Raw genomic sequence first — 17449 nt, forward strand, 5'->3', positions numbered from 1 at the left:
ATCATAGCTTCGGTCTTAACTGTGCGTGAACAATACTTTGGATTTATATTGAGTTGTCTATTTGAATGCGTGTTATATATCCATTTAGCTATTATTTTGTAATTTATTTTTAGGTTTATTGTGTATAGACAGATATTTTCAGGCAAAAAACAATTTAAGATATGTGTGGTAAGTCTGTTATGAGTGAATGATGTTTCTGAACATATCACTAATAAATACTCCTTATTATTTAATATGATAAACAAATTGCAGATAGATATACTAAAAGCACTAAACAGAACCCGAATACGGCACAGTCAGTCTTTGTTAATTAAATGTTGAATTTGCGATTCACTTGTAATTAGGAAAATTGGGGAGTTTTCGTCCTTTCTAACGTAAACTTTGCCGTACGCCGTCCAGCAAAATTTGTAGGACTTGGACTTCACTAAGTCTCTTCCTAGAAAGTATAATCTGGCTGATTTAGGTGTTAAATTTTCTGTTATGTATACAGGCACATCTTCTCCATTACGTAGACCCAAATGCCGAGCGCAGATCTTAGTCTTGTGTCTTATGTTAAAGCTTTTAGACATTTTGAGTATTTCATTCTTTAGTATTGTTGAGGTAGTTTCAACTACAATTGGTGTATTTCGAACTCCATCCTTTTTACCTCGCACTCTGTAAATGTCTTTAATATGGTTTTTATTTACGTCGCATCCAATGGTTTTTGTAAGATTAGTTACCATTTCAATCAGATCCTCTTTCGATTCTGTGTCTTTCTTTGGCACATTCTTTATTTCGAAACAAGATTTCCTCATGCCCTTTTGGATGTCCTCGATCTTATCTTCTAAAAGTGTGATATATTTTTTATCTTCTTGTGCTTGACGTTCCAACTTCTCAATTTTTTTCCTATATTCTTCATTTTGAGCAGTGAGAAAAGCTATAGAGTTGTCGATATTGCGATTAGACTGTTTTATTTCTAGTAAGGTTGGAGTAATCTTTTTGAGTTCTTCTTCATGAAATGACGTTCTTGAGATAATAAGTTCCCTCATCTCCTCTTTAAAACAGTTTAATTCGACACTGAAGTCTTCATTAGCTCTTTTGCGTTTACCACGCGCTGTGACTAATGACGTCTGCGGAACGGATTCTATCATATTAATTGTGTTTATATCTGACTCTGATTGCGATTTATTGATAGTGTTTACGTCCATATTTTTTTATTTTTTTTATTTTTTTTTTTATTATCAAAGAATTGTTATATTTTCTCGATCGTGTGAAAGGGTCTTAAATTCAAGGGCATATGCGTATGCGCTAACTACTCGTATTTCGTGAACAAAAGCGCCGTAGTTGACACCTAATAGGATCGACCAATAACAGCGATGTGGGCGGGTCTTCTTAATGAATAGGTCCAGTTTAAAATGCAATTTGAATGCAAAAACAAATTGTTTGACTCACAGTACCAGGGTCGCAGAAGTCCGAGTACATAGCTGGTTGTGTCTCTGTATAGGGTAAGCTCCGCACTTTTATGCACTCCTATTATTTAAACAGCAAATTTACTGATTTGTATTTAATATAATTTTCGATAAAAAGCGACACACACTAACGAGACGTTAACACCTGACGGCGATCCGAGGGGAAGAGGAGAGGTTAAATTGCATACCAATATTCAAAAATTTTATTGGATTTACTAAAACAATATGCATAACCTGTTCAATCAAACTTATTAAATGTTTTTATTTTTTTTTATTACACATTAATAATATAAAAATCTAATTTATGTAGGAATAAATAACATGATTTAAATTAAAATTCAATAAACACCTAATTCTAATTCAAACCAACCTCACAACAACTAAATTAACCAAATACACTAATCTTACTATTCATCTTTATCCGAAGACATACGAGTATTATTAGAGTAAATCTCTAAAGTGAAACTAATTATGTTTGAACCATTAACATTAATCTAATTGTAACTTAGAATTTACAACGTGTTGCATTTAGATTTACATGCGAACAGAAAGCAATGAGTTAATCCCAATGGGGATCGATAAATTACGATATCTTAGGGCTAGAACATAAATCGTTTAGGTGCGCCCCACTTAATTTAGTTGAGAGCAAACAAAAAATAGCTAGCTATATTTGTTATGTCCGTTTGGGTAATTTCTTTTCTTTTATTGAAATTACTTTTTGATTGTACTTTCCTAGAACTTTGTAGTGCAAGTGTATTTACAAATAATAAGCTATTGATTTTATCGTATTGTAAGATTTAAAGTTTATGGCAACATTAAATATTTAAATGCAAATTAACATAAACTTAAAGAATATTAATGAAAATACTACGAACCATGTGCAACAATGTACTTTTATTGTTGGGATTAAGCTCGTAAATATTTTGTGACAACAAAAGAAAGCAACTTTACCGACACGTATTTAATTCAAGATGCTCACACTCACATGCCCGCACGGACTCTATTGTTCATGCATGGAATTTTGTCGCATGTTTTGTGTTACATTTAGCTCGTAAGAGTGGATATTAACCAAGATGTTTAATAAATAAACATACATTTTTAAATGTAATGTAATAAAAAGAATTACAATCATCAGTTCAAAAATAAGTTTCACTAAAATGAAAAAGGATATACCTTGTTTGTGGTTTTTTCTACTAGACTATAGTACAACATTGATACTTCAAACTTGTTGAGAGTTTTAAAAAAAAAGTAATCGTTCTTTTACGAGAACTACGTAATGCATCGTTCACTCGCAAATATCTCTATCCTTTTCTCGCACGGTATGCCTTCAAATACCTTCCGTCTGTATCCAGACCCGTTGTATTTGCAATCTATCCCAAATATTACCATGGCAACCGGACAAAACAAAATTCCTTTTGTCAACAATCACCAGCCGAAACTGACCTACCCTGTCAAAGTTCTACATTCAGAACATTGGGAAAATCATAGTTCCGATTAAATTGGTCTTCCTCGGCTAATCCTTGGTATTAGCAAAACTTCGAGAATAAACAATTTTAAGCCCTAACGTAATGGAATAGTGTGCGTTTTGCATAAATCATGTGTGGCCTCTGGGACTGTTTATATGGTGATGGAAGAGAGCTTTTAAAGCAGCCTAGGAGCCAGCGTTTATTGACAGCAATGCAAATAAAACAGGGACAAATAGTTGCACAAGTTTTGACGTGTGTCAACGTCAGATATCACGCGGAGGCACGGGCCATACTTTTCTTTTTATCCAAAAAAATTTTAAGCATAATTTTTCAAAGACAATCTCGTTTAAAATTTTATGTAGGTATATTTTTAATTTAATGTTAATATATTAGGTCCTTACATATGAAATTGGCGTTTTGTATGGGAGGAACAAAAAGTCGAATATTTTTTAATATAATATATTTAATTAATCAAAGTATGAACCATTATTTTCTATGCACTTTTGCCATGTCATAGGTAGTTCATTGATTCCTTTACTAAAAAAACCAGTCGGACGGGAATCAATAAAATCTTTGAAGGCGATTTGGACTGCCCCATCGGAGTTGAATTTTTTCCCTTGCAAGAAGTTATCCAAATTTCGAAAAAAAATGGTAATCTGTTGGAGCAAGGTCCGGGGAGTACGGAGGATGTCTTAGACTTTCCAATTGAAGCTCTTCTAATTTAGTAGCCGTCTGTTGCGCAGTGTGTGGTCTAGCGTTGTCGTGAAGCAGCAGTGGCGTGGAGCGATTGACCAGCCTAGGTTGTTTAGCCGCTAGCTTTTCCATCATGGTTTGCAATTGCTGACAATAGACATCAGCCGTAATAGTCTGGCCAGATTTGAGAAAACTGTAATGAACAATACCGGCACTAGTCCACCAAACGCTTACAAGTAACTTTTTTGGGGTTAATTTTCGCTTGGGGCAGGATTTGGCTGGCTGGCCAGGATCCAACCATTGCGCTGAGCGCTTCCGATTATCGTAAAGAACCCATTTTTCATCACAGGTAATGATTCGGTTTAAAATACCTTCATTATTGTGCCGGTTTAGTAATGTAACGCAACAGTCGACGCGCGTTTGCCGGTTTGCTTCAGTCAATTCGTGAGGTACCCACCTTTCAAGCTTTTTAATCTTCCCAATTTGCTTCAAGTGAATTAAAACAGTTTTATCACTAACATCGCAGCCTGCAGCTAGCTCGGACGTGGTTTGCGATGGATCCGCTTCCACAATAGCCTTCAACTCTTCATTATCAACTTGAGTCTCAGGCCGTCCACGGGGCTTGTTCTGCAGATCGAAATTTCCAGAACGAAAACGTTTGAACCAAAAACGAACTGTGTTTTCTTTTGCAACACGACCGCCATACACATCATTCACCCTTCGAGTCGTTTCCGCAGCACTAGTGCCACGGCGGAACTCGTACTCGTAAATAATGCGATATTTTAAGTTTTCCATTTTGTAAAATGAGTGACGCAAACAGAAAAAAACAGAAGAAAAAAAACAAATGAATGACGGTCATCGAACCACAAATACATGAGTCTATAGCTGTACAAATTTGAATTTGGAATTCCTTACCAAAGAGGAGAAATTCGTGATTAAAGTGGCCAGTACGAAAAACGCCAATTTCATATGTAAGGACCTAATATATGACTATATTTATAGCTATAAGTTTAATTAAATAAAAAGTACTCGCAGTAATTTCAATTTCAAAAATCAACATTTAGATGTAACCGCGAACTAAAGACAGCGTAATTTCTACCTATAGACTTACTCTACCTTTCATGAAATTTTGCAAATGTACTTTTTAAACTATGCAATCGTGAAACAATATTGTCATCAGAAGATAGCTTCAGCTTCCCTTTATGAGCGGGAATACGAGAAAATCAATTCGCCTTACAAATACATAAGTGTTCTTAGAGGGGTCCAGCCCTACCTAAATCAAGGGTGTACTCGAGTCGTGTTAGATAGCACGTATCCATTGTCTTACTACAAAACTTAGAGTTATTTAGTAGATATAGATTTTTACTACTTAACTGCTGTTTTCTGTTCCGCATTGAGTCTATGGATGCGATCAGCTCAATGGGAAAAAAATTCATACTTATCTACGCTACGCTGAGTGCAGCTGTTAGTCTTAATTTTTTTAATAAAATCAATTCTTTTATAATTTTTCTTTTCTGAAATATTTACTTAAATGTATTTTTTTTATTTACAGTTAGTTTTAATGTTTTATAACATTTTATATTACGAAAAATAATACTCTCTGTTTTTTTCTTAAAAGCTAAAGTTCTCGTGTCGTGTGCTCATGTGAATGGAAACGTCTATCTAAATACGACCCACTTTTTTAACATTTCAATAAATAAAACGATTTCACGGCATGAAAACAAACAAAATGTTACATAGGGAAGTATAGATTTCCTTCCGTATAAAATAAAAAAATAAAATAAACGAATTTAAAAACTTACAAACCGTTTAAAAAAATCACCAAAAAGCTCTACTATATGTACATAAGATTCTTAATCGTCAATTTTTAACACATTACATACCATTGGCGTTGAACGTGTTAAGGGTTTCTTCTATATGTGATTTCAAAGATATATATTTACTGTTACCTTTTTTGTAAAGTGCAGACAAGGGCAAGTCACAAATGACGCAGTAGACATCGTGTCGTCGTCGAGAGTCGGAACGCGCTCAAGTGAGACCAATACTAACCGAAGATCGCTGGGTGTGAGATCTTACTTTATAATTGCTAGCAACACTATGCTTTTGTTTTTAGAACAGAATATTCTTACGATTTGTATTTTATTTTATGCGTGATACATTCTGTCAACATCAACAGTGGTAGATCCCGCAACAACAATATTTGTTGGGTGCACGAATTGGCCGGGTCGACCGGTGCAATACCACGAGCACACAGAAGACAGGCGTGAAGTAGAAGCTATTCCTCGTTTCGTCTGATGAGTGTGGTACCGGAGGCCTAATTCTTGGAAGTGGATTTGGCGGAAGAGGGGACGCATAGGAAGGAGAAATATCGTCTTTTTGTTCGTCCCCTTCTCCGTTGATTAAAGGTAGGCAACGCATCTGCATTTGCGGATGTCTATGGGCGACGGTCGCCTCGCTAATGCGGCGAATCCAGGTGGCCGTTTGCTCGTTTGCCACCTTATAATATAAAAAAAAATCAACGATCAAATGATTATATAACTTCAAACTTAAAAAATGATTTATACAGCCGACTCTTGATAAGCGAAAAGTCTCTGTAAAAGAGAGCCATTTTCTGGATTCGACAGAAATTAGGCAAGAAATTCGGATTTGAGAAAAACCTCTATAAGAAAGAAAAATGCCACAGTCCCTTGGACTCTTGCTAATCCAAAGTCGGCTGCAGTTGATTTTTGTACAAAGTTTGAAGTCTTTTTCATCGTAATTTCAAGGAACTACCTACCTTGATTATTATTTAGTGAAAGTCACAAAAATAAGATCATGTCAATAAAGATGTTGATATCCAACAAAGATAACCTCAAATAAAAAATTATAATAAAAATAAATTAACCATTAACAGCAGATAAAATGTTAAGATACGTAAACACTAAACACGTGTTTATTCGAAAGCTCTAATGATAATTAATCAAAAACTGTGAGTGACCCTCACTGGGCGGTAACTCTAACATTCTGCAGCTATTATGATTAACGATGTGTGCTTTTTATGGGCAATTTAGTATAGGTGACGGTGGGCAATGGTTTAAAATCGTGTTAACATAATTTTTGAATGGCAGCTAACAAATTGGTAGGCGTAAACACTTTCGTAATAACCTTTTCGTAAGTCATTGAACTTTACTTAAGAAGGTTTTCTTAGGTTTTCTTTTGTTTTTATAAGTACAAGAATTTCGTAATTAATGAGATCTCGATCTTGAAATTACGAAACACAAATGATAGTTCCTTTAAACAGACATAGTAAAAAAAGCTTTACAAGTCTAGTCAAGATAAAACTATTTAGGTATGCTTTAACAAGATGGTCTACATATATAGTAAAGGTTGTAAGGAACGATAGACCGTCGGTTTCTGAGACCGTTTAAAACATATTGTTATCACTTTTGTCAAAGATATTGACAGGGATGAAGCTAGGTTATACATAGATATTTGGTCTCAGAAACCAACACTAAGTGAGATAGTGTAAGGATCAATCAAATAGATTTTTTATAATTCTCAGTTGCATATGTAATTAAACAAATGAAAGCTGGTTCGATAAATCTAAGATCTTGCTCTACATATAAAACAAAACGAAGTAAATCATGCGTACGAGTAAGCAGTATCAAATTCAACTAAAACCGCACATCTGTGTTGAGAAACTATTCAATACACACAATAGGAAACCTTCAATAACGCAACTATTCTAATAATGTATTATTTCTCCCTACTATCGCGTTTATAGAAAAAAATGGCCCTTTTATTGACGACGCTATAGTAAACCTATTCGAAATAATCATCTACGGAATTTTATTACAACTTATGACAGTACAAAGGGAGATTATTTGTTCGTTAATTGAGTTATTAAAATTGTTATTTAGTAGCGACATCTACTGGTAACTATTGTTTATTTAATCAAGTCACGATATACGAAAATTTGTTGGAAAATTATCAACATCAGTGATCCAATTTCGGTCTAATTAATGTTTGTGTTATATTACATATACAGTATCCAAATATTGGAGTTCAAAAAAAGTACCTTTAGACATGCATCTCAGTAGAAGTATGTTTAGATAGATAATTCGCAGAACGAGCTTACGTTCTCTGAATAATTACCTCTTTAAATTTTCTTAAAAAGCTATTGCTATTATTTTGTTTTCTATTAAAATTCTCTTTATACTTTAAATATTTAATTTCAACTAGATACAGTATAATAATTTAATTGAGAATTTAATAAGACTTTTATTTGATAGAAGATCTCCTTCTTTCTTCTTAAATAAATAAATAAATAGAGATTTTAAGTTCACCCGTACGTAATGTCCTTGATGGTGAAAAACTGGAGTGTTCCTGGATCGTGCCATATTGAGATCTCAAATCTGTATACAGCCCTCCGGGACACAACCGTGCGTGACTTAACTCTCACTTTTGTTTACTTCACAAGTTTGATTCTAATTACAATGTTATTATTATTTATTTATATTTCAACTACCTTTTACTGTGTTCAGTGTGTTTAGGATAGAGCACGAACGTAATATTTATTTTCTTTGTACAATTGCTTCGGTAGAGGAAATCCAAGGATAAGAGATATTTATGACATAAATTATTCATAATGTTGTTAATAATAATTACTAAACAATTGAAAATATTACAATTATCACAATTATAGTGCAATTTATTCGTTCGTTTCGTGTAAAGGTCCCTGTAATGTTGACAAGTATTTACTCGTATAATGCGGTAAACCAACGCTCTACATATCAAATGAAGTCTTTGTCAACATAATATATTGCAATATTAAAAAAATGACTTACCTTACCTATTTATCTAATAAGAAAATATTTAATTTTTATTAATGTGTGATTTCAAAGAGATTATTATTTTAATATGTTTTTGTAAAATATATTTTAGTAGCGGAAACCTACGGTAATATATGTTAGACCAAACGAGCAAAATGGAAGTTAATAAATTAAATCTTAAACCATTAGAACAGTATTACTATTACATTATTTAATTATTTTCTGATCCTAATTACCTATTAATCCACTGGCACCAAAAAAATGCAAGATAAAAAACTGCAATACAAAGCACGTCCACCTCGCACGGGAAGCTTTCAACATTTTTTCCAATTCACATCCTTTGCCAACATTTTACAACATAAATTCAACATATAAATAAATAAAATGTACACAATATAAAACTAAACATTGTTAAAACACACAATTAAATAGTTACAATAAATTCGCAGCATTATTTTTAAATTTTATTAATATTCTCGTAAGTAAACACGCGCGTTTAGAGAGAAATAAACGACACATCTCTCCCCTACCAAAGCTAACGCGATACTAAATGGTACTAAATAAAGTTTACTAGAAAAGCTGATTCGTAGTTAGTTGAAGCGCGTAGCTTTCGGAAAGTCCAAGTAGAATTGATCCAATTTCCAATGAAATAGTTCTAAGAATGTGTTTTAATTAATCTTAAATAAGACAAATGTTTGTATTGATTGTTTATAATAGACTAATAGAATAGTTGTGTTCTTTTGATTAAGCAATTGGACTCGACATGCTTGATTTGTTCGTACATCTAAACATTTTATTCTTTTTAGCCCACTTAAAAAAGAAAGAGGTTATCAATTCAACTGTTTTTTTTTATGTCTGTTACCGCTAAACTCCGCCCCTGGTGGTCCGATTTTGATAAAAATTATTTTAATCGAAAGGAAGTGCTTGCAGATGGGTACCATTTTTTTGATTTTTTTAAATAACTAGAAGACTAGTAGATTTTGAATTTAGCTTCAAAATTTGTTGCGAAAATAAGGGACATTTTCGCTTTCAGTGCTTACGTAGGCTAAACTATAGGACCTACATAAAAATGATTTATTGAAGAATTGTAGCTCTTTAAATGTGCTAAATAAAAATTCGCGATAGCATATCTTTTATAGCTTTCTCAGAATAACCATTTTTACCAGCCAGCGATTACTCTTAGTAATCTCATTTAAAAATATTCTTTGAATATAATTATTAAGAATCAAATTTTGTGCAGACACTTCAAGTAGTTAAAATTAAGTATTTTAATGTTTAATTTGTAAATGTAACGACTTAGGACTTTCGTACACAAGGTAACGTAAATCGTCGAAACCCGGCCATTTCAGTCGCCAAGCGACTTATGCAATACGATAACAAAAAGATTCGTACACAGCCGCGAGTGGTCGTCTTTTGTATCTGTTATCGCCAAAAACAGTCGCTCGCGACCTGTTTGTCAAGATCGTAAGAAAAGTTGCTGCAATCTTAAAGAAAGCGGAGCGGGTCTATGTCATACAATATTAGTTTCGACGAGTTACGTCGCCTTGTGTACGAAGGGCCTTATTGTAGAAATTACGAGTACTAACATGATGTGTTCCTATCTTTACGTCCTCTCAGAACTAGTAAAAATGTTTGGCCATCGTGCGAGGTTTCTATGGGAGTTGGCACTCTCGATACTTATCAAGAAATATCGTATCTAAGGATCTATGCCACGAACTACATTAGTATGTGCGAAGGGCCACGTTTGGTAGTGTGCTGGGGCCTGACTCGACGGGACATTGTTTGTCAGTGCCCGCACGTGCGCTGGCCGCCGCAATGTTATGCCGACTTCGATTGATTATACCGACTAGCGGCGCTTGTTTTGTGTCTGATAACGGCATTTTATCATAATTTATTATTTAATTATTTTAGTTAATGGGACTTAAATCACTGCTCTGGTAGAGTTACATCTATGGTGTAGGATTGGCTCAGTAAGTTATAGACTACTGTTCCAAGTCATTATTCGACATCAAACGATTTTTGCTCACCCGAGGTATTTTCGAGTCGAACATAATTAATTTATTTGGTTAAAATTTAACCTTTAAGGGTTGCACATATTGTACATTATAGCTTTACAAATATATAAAAGTTTTATATATCAACTTGTTTCTTGAGTTAAAAATATTTTAATAGTTGTACTTACCATCGAGGCAAGAATATTTGACATGCACGATGCCGTGGGACCAATCCGCCGCTGGGGGATGTGTTTTCTTCAGAATAAAGCTACAGTGACTGGCCCCGTTGCAGCTGAAAACATTATTTATAGATTAAAAAAAATTAAAACATGTTACTTTTTGCTTTATGCATATAAATCCAAACCAGGATAGAGAGAAACCTCTATAAGCGAATGTCAGAACTTGCTCCTTTTAATATTCACAATTATCTTATTAATTCTAAGGTTGCCTTAATATATTGATAATAATTACTCATAATTTAACTATTACTTTAATAGAAAAGATATTTTTTGGTGGACTCCTTTAGTAACATATAAAACCACTTAGTGAAACAGCATGACTCCAAAACTTTAATTTCATATTCCATTACTTCAAAACAATCAAGCACCTGGTAAATAATAACAATGTCATGGTTCATTGAGTTAAATGATACGGTTAATTATATTGACCAAACGGCTCTGCGGTGTTCCATTCAATTTATTACAATAAAATGGGGCCAACTCTTTAAAACAATAGTTTGGATCTCTCTACTGTCAACGGTTTTACAAAACTCACTGAAATAACATTGTATAATTCAGATAAATGTTTAGTGGTTTCGCAAAATTGACATTACCAAAGGAACAGTTACTTTGGTAGTGGTCCGACATCTTTAAGGCGGGCAACACATCTGCTGGTTTCTCTGGTATTGCGAATGTCTATCAACGTCGGATCAATTAATTTTAGGATCGTTTGCCCTTTCAATTATAAAAAAAACTTTGTTTCAGTAGTGCGGTCTAGGTGTTACCAGTTCCATCTAATATCTATATCTACGGAAAGTAGATACGACATTTCATCATCACCAGCTCACTATAGGTCCTCACTGAGAGGCTTGGAGCCTCCCCAAGTTAGTGGTGACTAGGCCATAGTCAACCACGCTGGCCAAGTGCGGGTTGGTTGACTTCACACATATCTTTGAATTTCTTCTCAGATATGTGTAGGTTGCATCACGATGTTTTGCTTCACCGTAAGAACGTCTCGAATCGAAAACCGAAAAACACACTGCTACATGCGGGATTCGAACCCAGGACCAGCAAGTCAAGTGCTTAACCCCTGAGTTATCGACGCTACGACATTTGCCAACGCAAAAATAAGCTATCGATGGCTTAGAAAAGTAACCAGTGAGTCATGCGTGAATCGATAATTAAGTATACACACAGTGGACGCACTTCACCAACAAAACGGAACGAACAGTTTAACAAATGGCGCCGCTTCCGCTACGCAAGTGTGTCACGTGGCGTCGTAACACTTCCGATACCACTTTGGCTAAAGGCCGATTCATATCGCCTTAATTCATGACACGGAACATATACCAATTTTGAATAAAATAAATGAATAAAAGCACTTATTATGATTACTTTTGTAAAAGATTATGGACTACAAGTTGAACTTCTTCGTTATTCCTGAAGATGACAAATAGAAATCCGATTAAACAACGAGAATCTTTTGAAAAGGCAAGAAGATGATGACATCTGATAAATGAATACTAAATTCTTTAAGAAAGGTCTCATTAAAGATGGATTGTTATCAATGTAATAGTTACGAAAATTATGCAAAAACTACATACACAACAAACCGTGACGCCCTCTCGCTAAATTCACTGGATATGGATCGCAAACTAAATAATTGGTGGTATTTAGTCGCATTTATTTGAACGCGTGTGCCCTTGGCCCGCTTAGCTACCGGCCGAATTGATCTTTTGTTGAACTTTAGTAAAGAATCGATGAAATAAAAAATACAACATGTTTTATATCAAATCAACATAGATATACATAGCAAAACTTATAATTTACAAATTTATAATTTACCATTGGTTAAACTAACGCAGTAAGTATACAACCTACACTCAAACGGTAACACAGAGAAGTAAGCAGACTAAGAATTAAAAACTTAGTATAAAAATAATGTAGAATAGCAAAGTTTTATCTTGAAATTTCATATTCATAGCACGAAAGAACGCGAGCTTTGTGACAATAATCGCAGTAATGGAGTGCTAAGAGAATTCAAATGCAGATTGTCTGCGGAATTCGTTAGCATACAGCGAACGCACTAGGCCGTGGTTGTTGTGCAACTGTGTCGAGTATCATTGTTGATACGAATGCATGTCTAATTCAAATAGAATCTAGATATCATTTTTAATTGTAATAGACAAGGTAATTTGAATGTTTGAATGAAGAAAAGGTGAAAGAAGTATGTCAACTAAGAAGTCCGTAGTCTTTCAAGCCAATTTTTTTTCATCCGTTTAATAGTTACTGAGGGTTGATATATTTTCAACATACATAAGTAAATATATGTTACTGAATATATTATGCGTAGACAGTTAAAGCCTTTACATTATGTAAGGCTTCAGGATATTGTGGGTAGAAACTTAATATGCCCTGTGTTCTCTATTGCTAACGTATTTTATGTAAATATATATTTTTACTTAATTAAAATTTTAATGCATTTTTATAAGTTTACAAGCTCTTTGTACAGATAGTTGAAGTAATTAAAAACTTTAAAAATTTTGCTAAAGGCATAACCATATTTTATGTTTTTAAATTAAAGGAGAGCGAAGTTGTCTTTATACCAAAGCCTTTATCATCATGAACTTACAAAGTAATCAGTAAATAATTACAAAGGCTTTGTTTTAAGTACAATTATCTGGCTGAGACCTGTTAGAAGTTGGAAATGTCTTGTTAGTATTACTCGTAATATATCGGCTTTGTGAGCGAAGTTTCAATTTATATTCGCTTATGTCTCACACTTTTGTTAAAAATTACGACATAAAAACTTAACATATGCATTTATTTATTTTTTCAGATAATGTGTCGCTATTCTTTGTATTGATTTTTTTTAATGAATTCCCAAAATACTAGAAAAATTACTCTAAACATATATCTATTGAAAGGATGACAACGTTTATTATTGCATGTGTTTCGCCGGTGGAAATTGGCAATAAACTTGCAGATAAACTTTGTCCGATTTTAAATTATTCAAAGCATTTGGAGTAAATACTTGGAATAATTTAAAATAGGACATAATCCTTTGTTATGACCAAAGTTTTTGCGTCTGAATCTTAAGTTATTCATACAGATAGCGTTTCGTTTCTACAACTTAAAGATTTATGTTAGACATTAAGATCTTATGTCACACAACAAAGTCGATTTTTTGTGTTAAAAAACTTATAACTCGTATGAGATAACATTCATAAAATATTTTTTTGAAATAGGAGAAAAATCATGGTCAAAATGTGATTTGAACAACGTTACCTTTACGATTCTATTTGTAATATTGTGTAAATTCGAATAGATTCGTATAAAATAAAATAAAACCAAGTGATAGCCGCCAAGATAAACTATTTCAATACACGTCATAAACCTTATATCACAAAAAGTATTCTTACGTTAACAGTGTGTATAAATCTATCCAGCTCTTCATGCTTCGCGAACAGGGAAAAAAGTCGTATTCAATCATAGAATTCTTGACTTATCACCATTTTTCCGTTCCTTGATGCTGGGATTTTGTCACCCCCTGACGGTTGGCGGCCAATGCAGACAGCCACCACAACGCCCAACCCCCTTAAGTCCCAACTGAAGTAGAATTGCGTAATTAACTTCAGTAACTAATTGCAGTTCTCAGAAAAGCTTACTCGTAACTTGCAGCATCTTGTACAAAGTTAATATTTTTTCACAAGTTTTCTTAGAATTAATTACATATTTTATCATTAATTATTTCCCACTTATTTATACCCAACCCAAAATATTGTAAATGAAAAAATAAATAGGAAGATGTCTACAAAGTATTGTTTTAGGAAATTCAAAGAAGGAACTCTAGAACATTCTTTTAAAGCACAGTTTGACTTTTTCTCATTAAACCAAAACAAATATAGTCTACAATATTTATTTTTACATTTTAACAAGAAAAACTATTCAAAAACCGTTAAAACACGTTTTTTAACTACTCTCAAAACAGAAGTTCAATTTTGTTATTCTAACCTTGAACGATTGAGAGAAAAAACATTTGGCATGCCGCCAAACTGTTCGCCCATTGTTCTCGGAAGCAATATAATGTTGCTACCTTTATGTTTTTCCATGGGAAAATATGTTCACTATAAGTAAAAAATAAACATTTTCAGATAGAGAAAATAATCATTGAATATTGGAATTTTTACTAACCCTAACTTATTTCAATAGTCCACCTGATGAAAATGGGAGTGGATCGTGGAGACGGGGCACGACAAGTGGCGTTGGCTATCTCGTGTCAAAAGCCAAAAGTGGTTTTGGGTCGTTGCGCCAGCGCAGTTAGTACAATTTCTTGTTGACAGTTGACATTTAACTTTATGTCTAAAGTCACTATTGTTAGAGACAAAAATCAACACTGTGCCGGTGTATCGGCGCAGCACTAGGCATGTCAAATATCAACGCTTACGTCGCCTCATTACAGCTATCTGACACTTGGTTTTTGGTAACTTTAGCGCGCAATTCGCTCGAGATGATCTTGACTAATAATTCTCTAAAACTATGAATCTTATAAAATAAATACCATGTTACCATCGTCCCATACAAAATGTGATCTGTGAAACTACACAGCTTGCGATATCAAATATTTTGCAACAACAACATAAAAGATAACCGACAGAATTCCCACTCTATGATATAAAAATATATTTATATCCAACATGCTGACTAACACGGTTCAAAATAAAACATACGCAATATTACATTGTTACTCAATATGTATACAATAAATGCTTACAGGATAAATATACGAAAACTAAATTGATTTTGTTGTGAAAACCATCTCGTTTGCGCAATAAATAATGGAAGCAGATAATATTGACTAAAATGTAAGGGAAGGAAAAAGATACACTAATATTTTATAGGAGTACATTACAACACTATAGTTAAAGCGCATCTCCAGGGCCGGCGTTAGGGTAGGGCGCGGTTGGGCAATCGCCCAGGGCGCTAAAGGTCTGCAAATTACAGTCTCACATGACCTTGTTAACTCCCCCCCCCCCCCCAGCGTTATGGTAAAAAAGAGGGCGACGTATCCGTAATCCGACCGAACGCTATTGGAATTAAAACCGTTACTGGGCGTCGAGATATGAAATAAGTGTAATAATAATGAAAATGTCTAAAAAAGTACAAATTCTGACAATTGTAAATTTTTGTTTTTCTGCAGTAAGGGAGTTGAATTTGATAATGTTAAAAGTGTGCTTAAATTTTTTGAAGCCAAATGAGACCAACATTAGTTTTATTATGGTTTATGTTTATGAGGCCAAGGTCGGTCAAGCTGTTGCCATTCAATCCAACTTTCCTTAATTAAAATGAATCGTAGTTTTTATGAGAGTTCCATTAGTTGGATTTTACCTTGATTGCTCTAATTATTTCGAGCATTCGAGCCAGTTAGGTTTTCCTGTCGAGTGGAAAGGAAAAAGATTTTTTTATTAAATATATCTGTATTTTCATAACTACATAATTGCGTTATTTTTTCACAAATTATGTAACGTAACGCAAAATTTTTCCGGAACAAATAATTTATTAGTATGGTACTGTCGAAGGTAAAATATTTTTTTCATTTCACTAGCGCCTTTTTAGTGCAAACCCAGGGTTCGTTCACCAGATTTTTTTTTTAAATCAAGTTTCTAACGTTCATTTAAGTCAATTACGAATTTACGAAAGATGATTAATGAAGAAGACGAAAGTTTATTTTCCCAACAATTAAAAACTATCCTACTTTCTTTCTTTTTACTTCATTTTATCATCGTTGTTTATCCTTTCTACCTTTTTGTCGTAATGCCGTTGCGTTCGGACAAAAACTATACGTACGAAGTTTGCTTTGTTGCGTTTAAAACGAATGATATAACGATTTTAAACATTGCATCATGTTTCAGAACGTGCGTAAAAGAGATTTAGATACAAAAAGATATTCAACAACACAAAACATTAAAAGCAACCGGATACGATATACCAAAAAAAAAACTAAAATACAAATGAAATCAACACGCTCAAGAATGCAGTAAACGCAAAATGTTTTGGTAAAAGCTCGCAGTTTTTGCTTTGTTATTACACGGTATTGATTCCAATCATCTTTAAGTGAAAATGAACAAGAATAGAAATCGATACGTCAATAAAAAACGAACTTGTTTGCTTTCACTATTGAATGTGTTCAGCTAGAAATAACTCTAAATCATACCTTTTACTTCGCTTCAAAATAAGATTCGTTTTATTATCTATCTCTACATTTCGATAAGGTAGTCATGATATGATTTTAATATTAAAGTTTTCGAATACAGCGTTAACTATTTATGAATTACAGTCGAACCTGGGATGTGCAAGAGTCCAAATGAATTCATATTTCTCGCTTGTAAAGGATTCTCTCTTACTCTAGTTTCTCGCTTGGAGGTTGTCCGTTAAGACAGGTTTCTCGCTATCCAGTTCTCGCTTGTTCAGGTATAAGATTAAAAAAAAAATCTTTAACAATTCTAAGTTATAAGTACAGATTAACTTACTTAAGGCTTAGTACTTTGTGATAAGTATATTAGTATTTGCTTGGTACTTAAGGCCTAACTTAACTTGCATTTTAAGCTATTAAAAGTAATAAAATCAATATAATTAATTTCAATTGATAGCAAAGTGAGCATTCAGTTCCAAACTTAGAACGCTATCGATCGGCTTCCCGTTCATGCCGGCGCTCATATTGGACCAATTAAATAACAGACTGCGGCGGAGTTCAAAGAGCGCAACTAATTTACCATCAATGCTTTTCAAAACACATACGAACTCTCACTAATATTAAAA

General features: G+C 33.6%; 1 protein-coding gene across 2 annotated transcripts in view; it reads right to left on the reverse strand.

Moving 5' to 3' along the window:
* Positions 1-17449, reverse strand: part of LOC106714286 — a 53927-nt gene that overhangs the window by 26872 nt on the left and 9606 nt on the right. For both annotated transcript variants that reach the window (XM_045677832.1, XM_014507289.2), the window contains exon 3: positions 10601-10704. In XM_045677832.1, coding sequence (XP_045533788.1) covers positions 10601-10704 — 104 coding nt within the window. The remainder of the gene's footprint in view (positions 1-10600; positions 10705-17449) is intronic.

The sequence above is a fragment of the Papilio machaon genome, chromosome 1 (genome assembly GCF_912999745.1).
Source record: "Papilio machaon chromosome 1, ilPapMach1.1, whole genome shotgun sequence".
Taxonomy (NCBI): Eukaryota; Metazoa; Arthropoda; class Insecta; order Lepidoptera; family Papilionidae; genus Papilio; species Papilio machaon.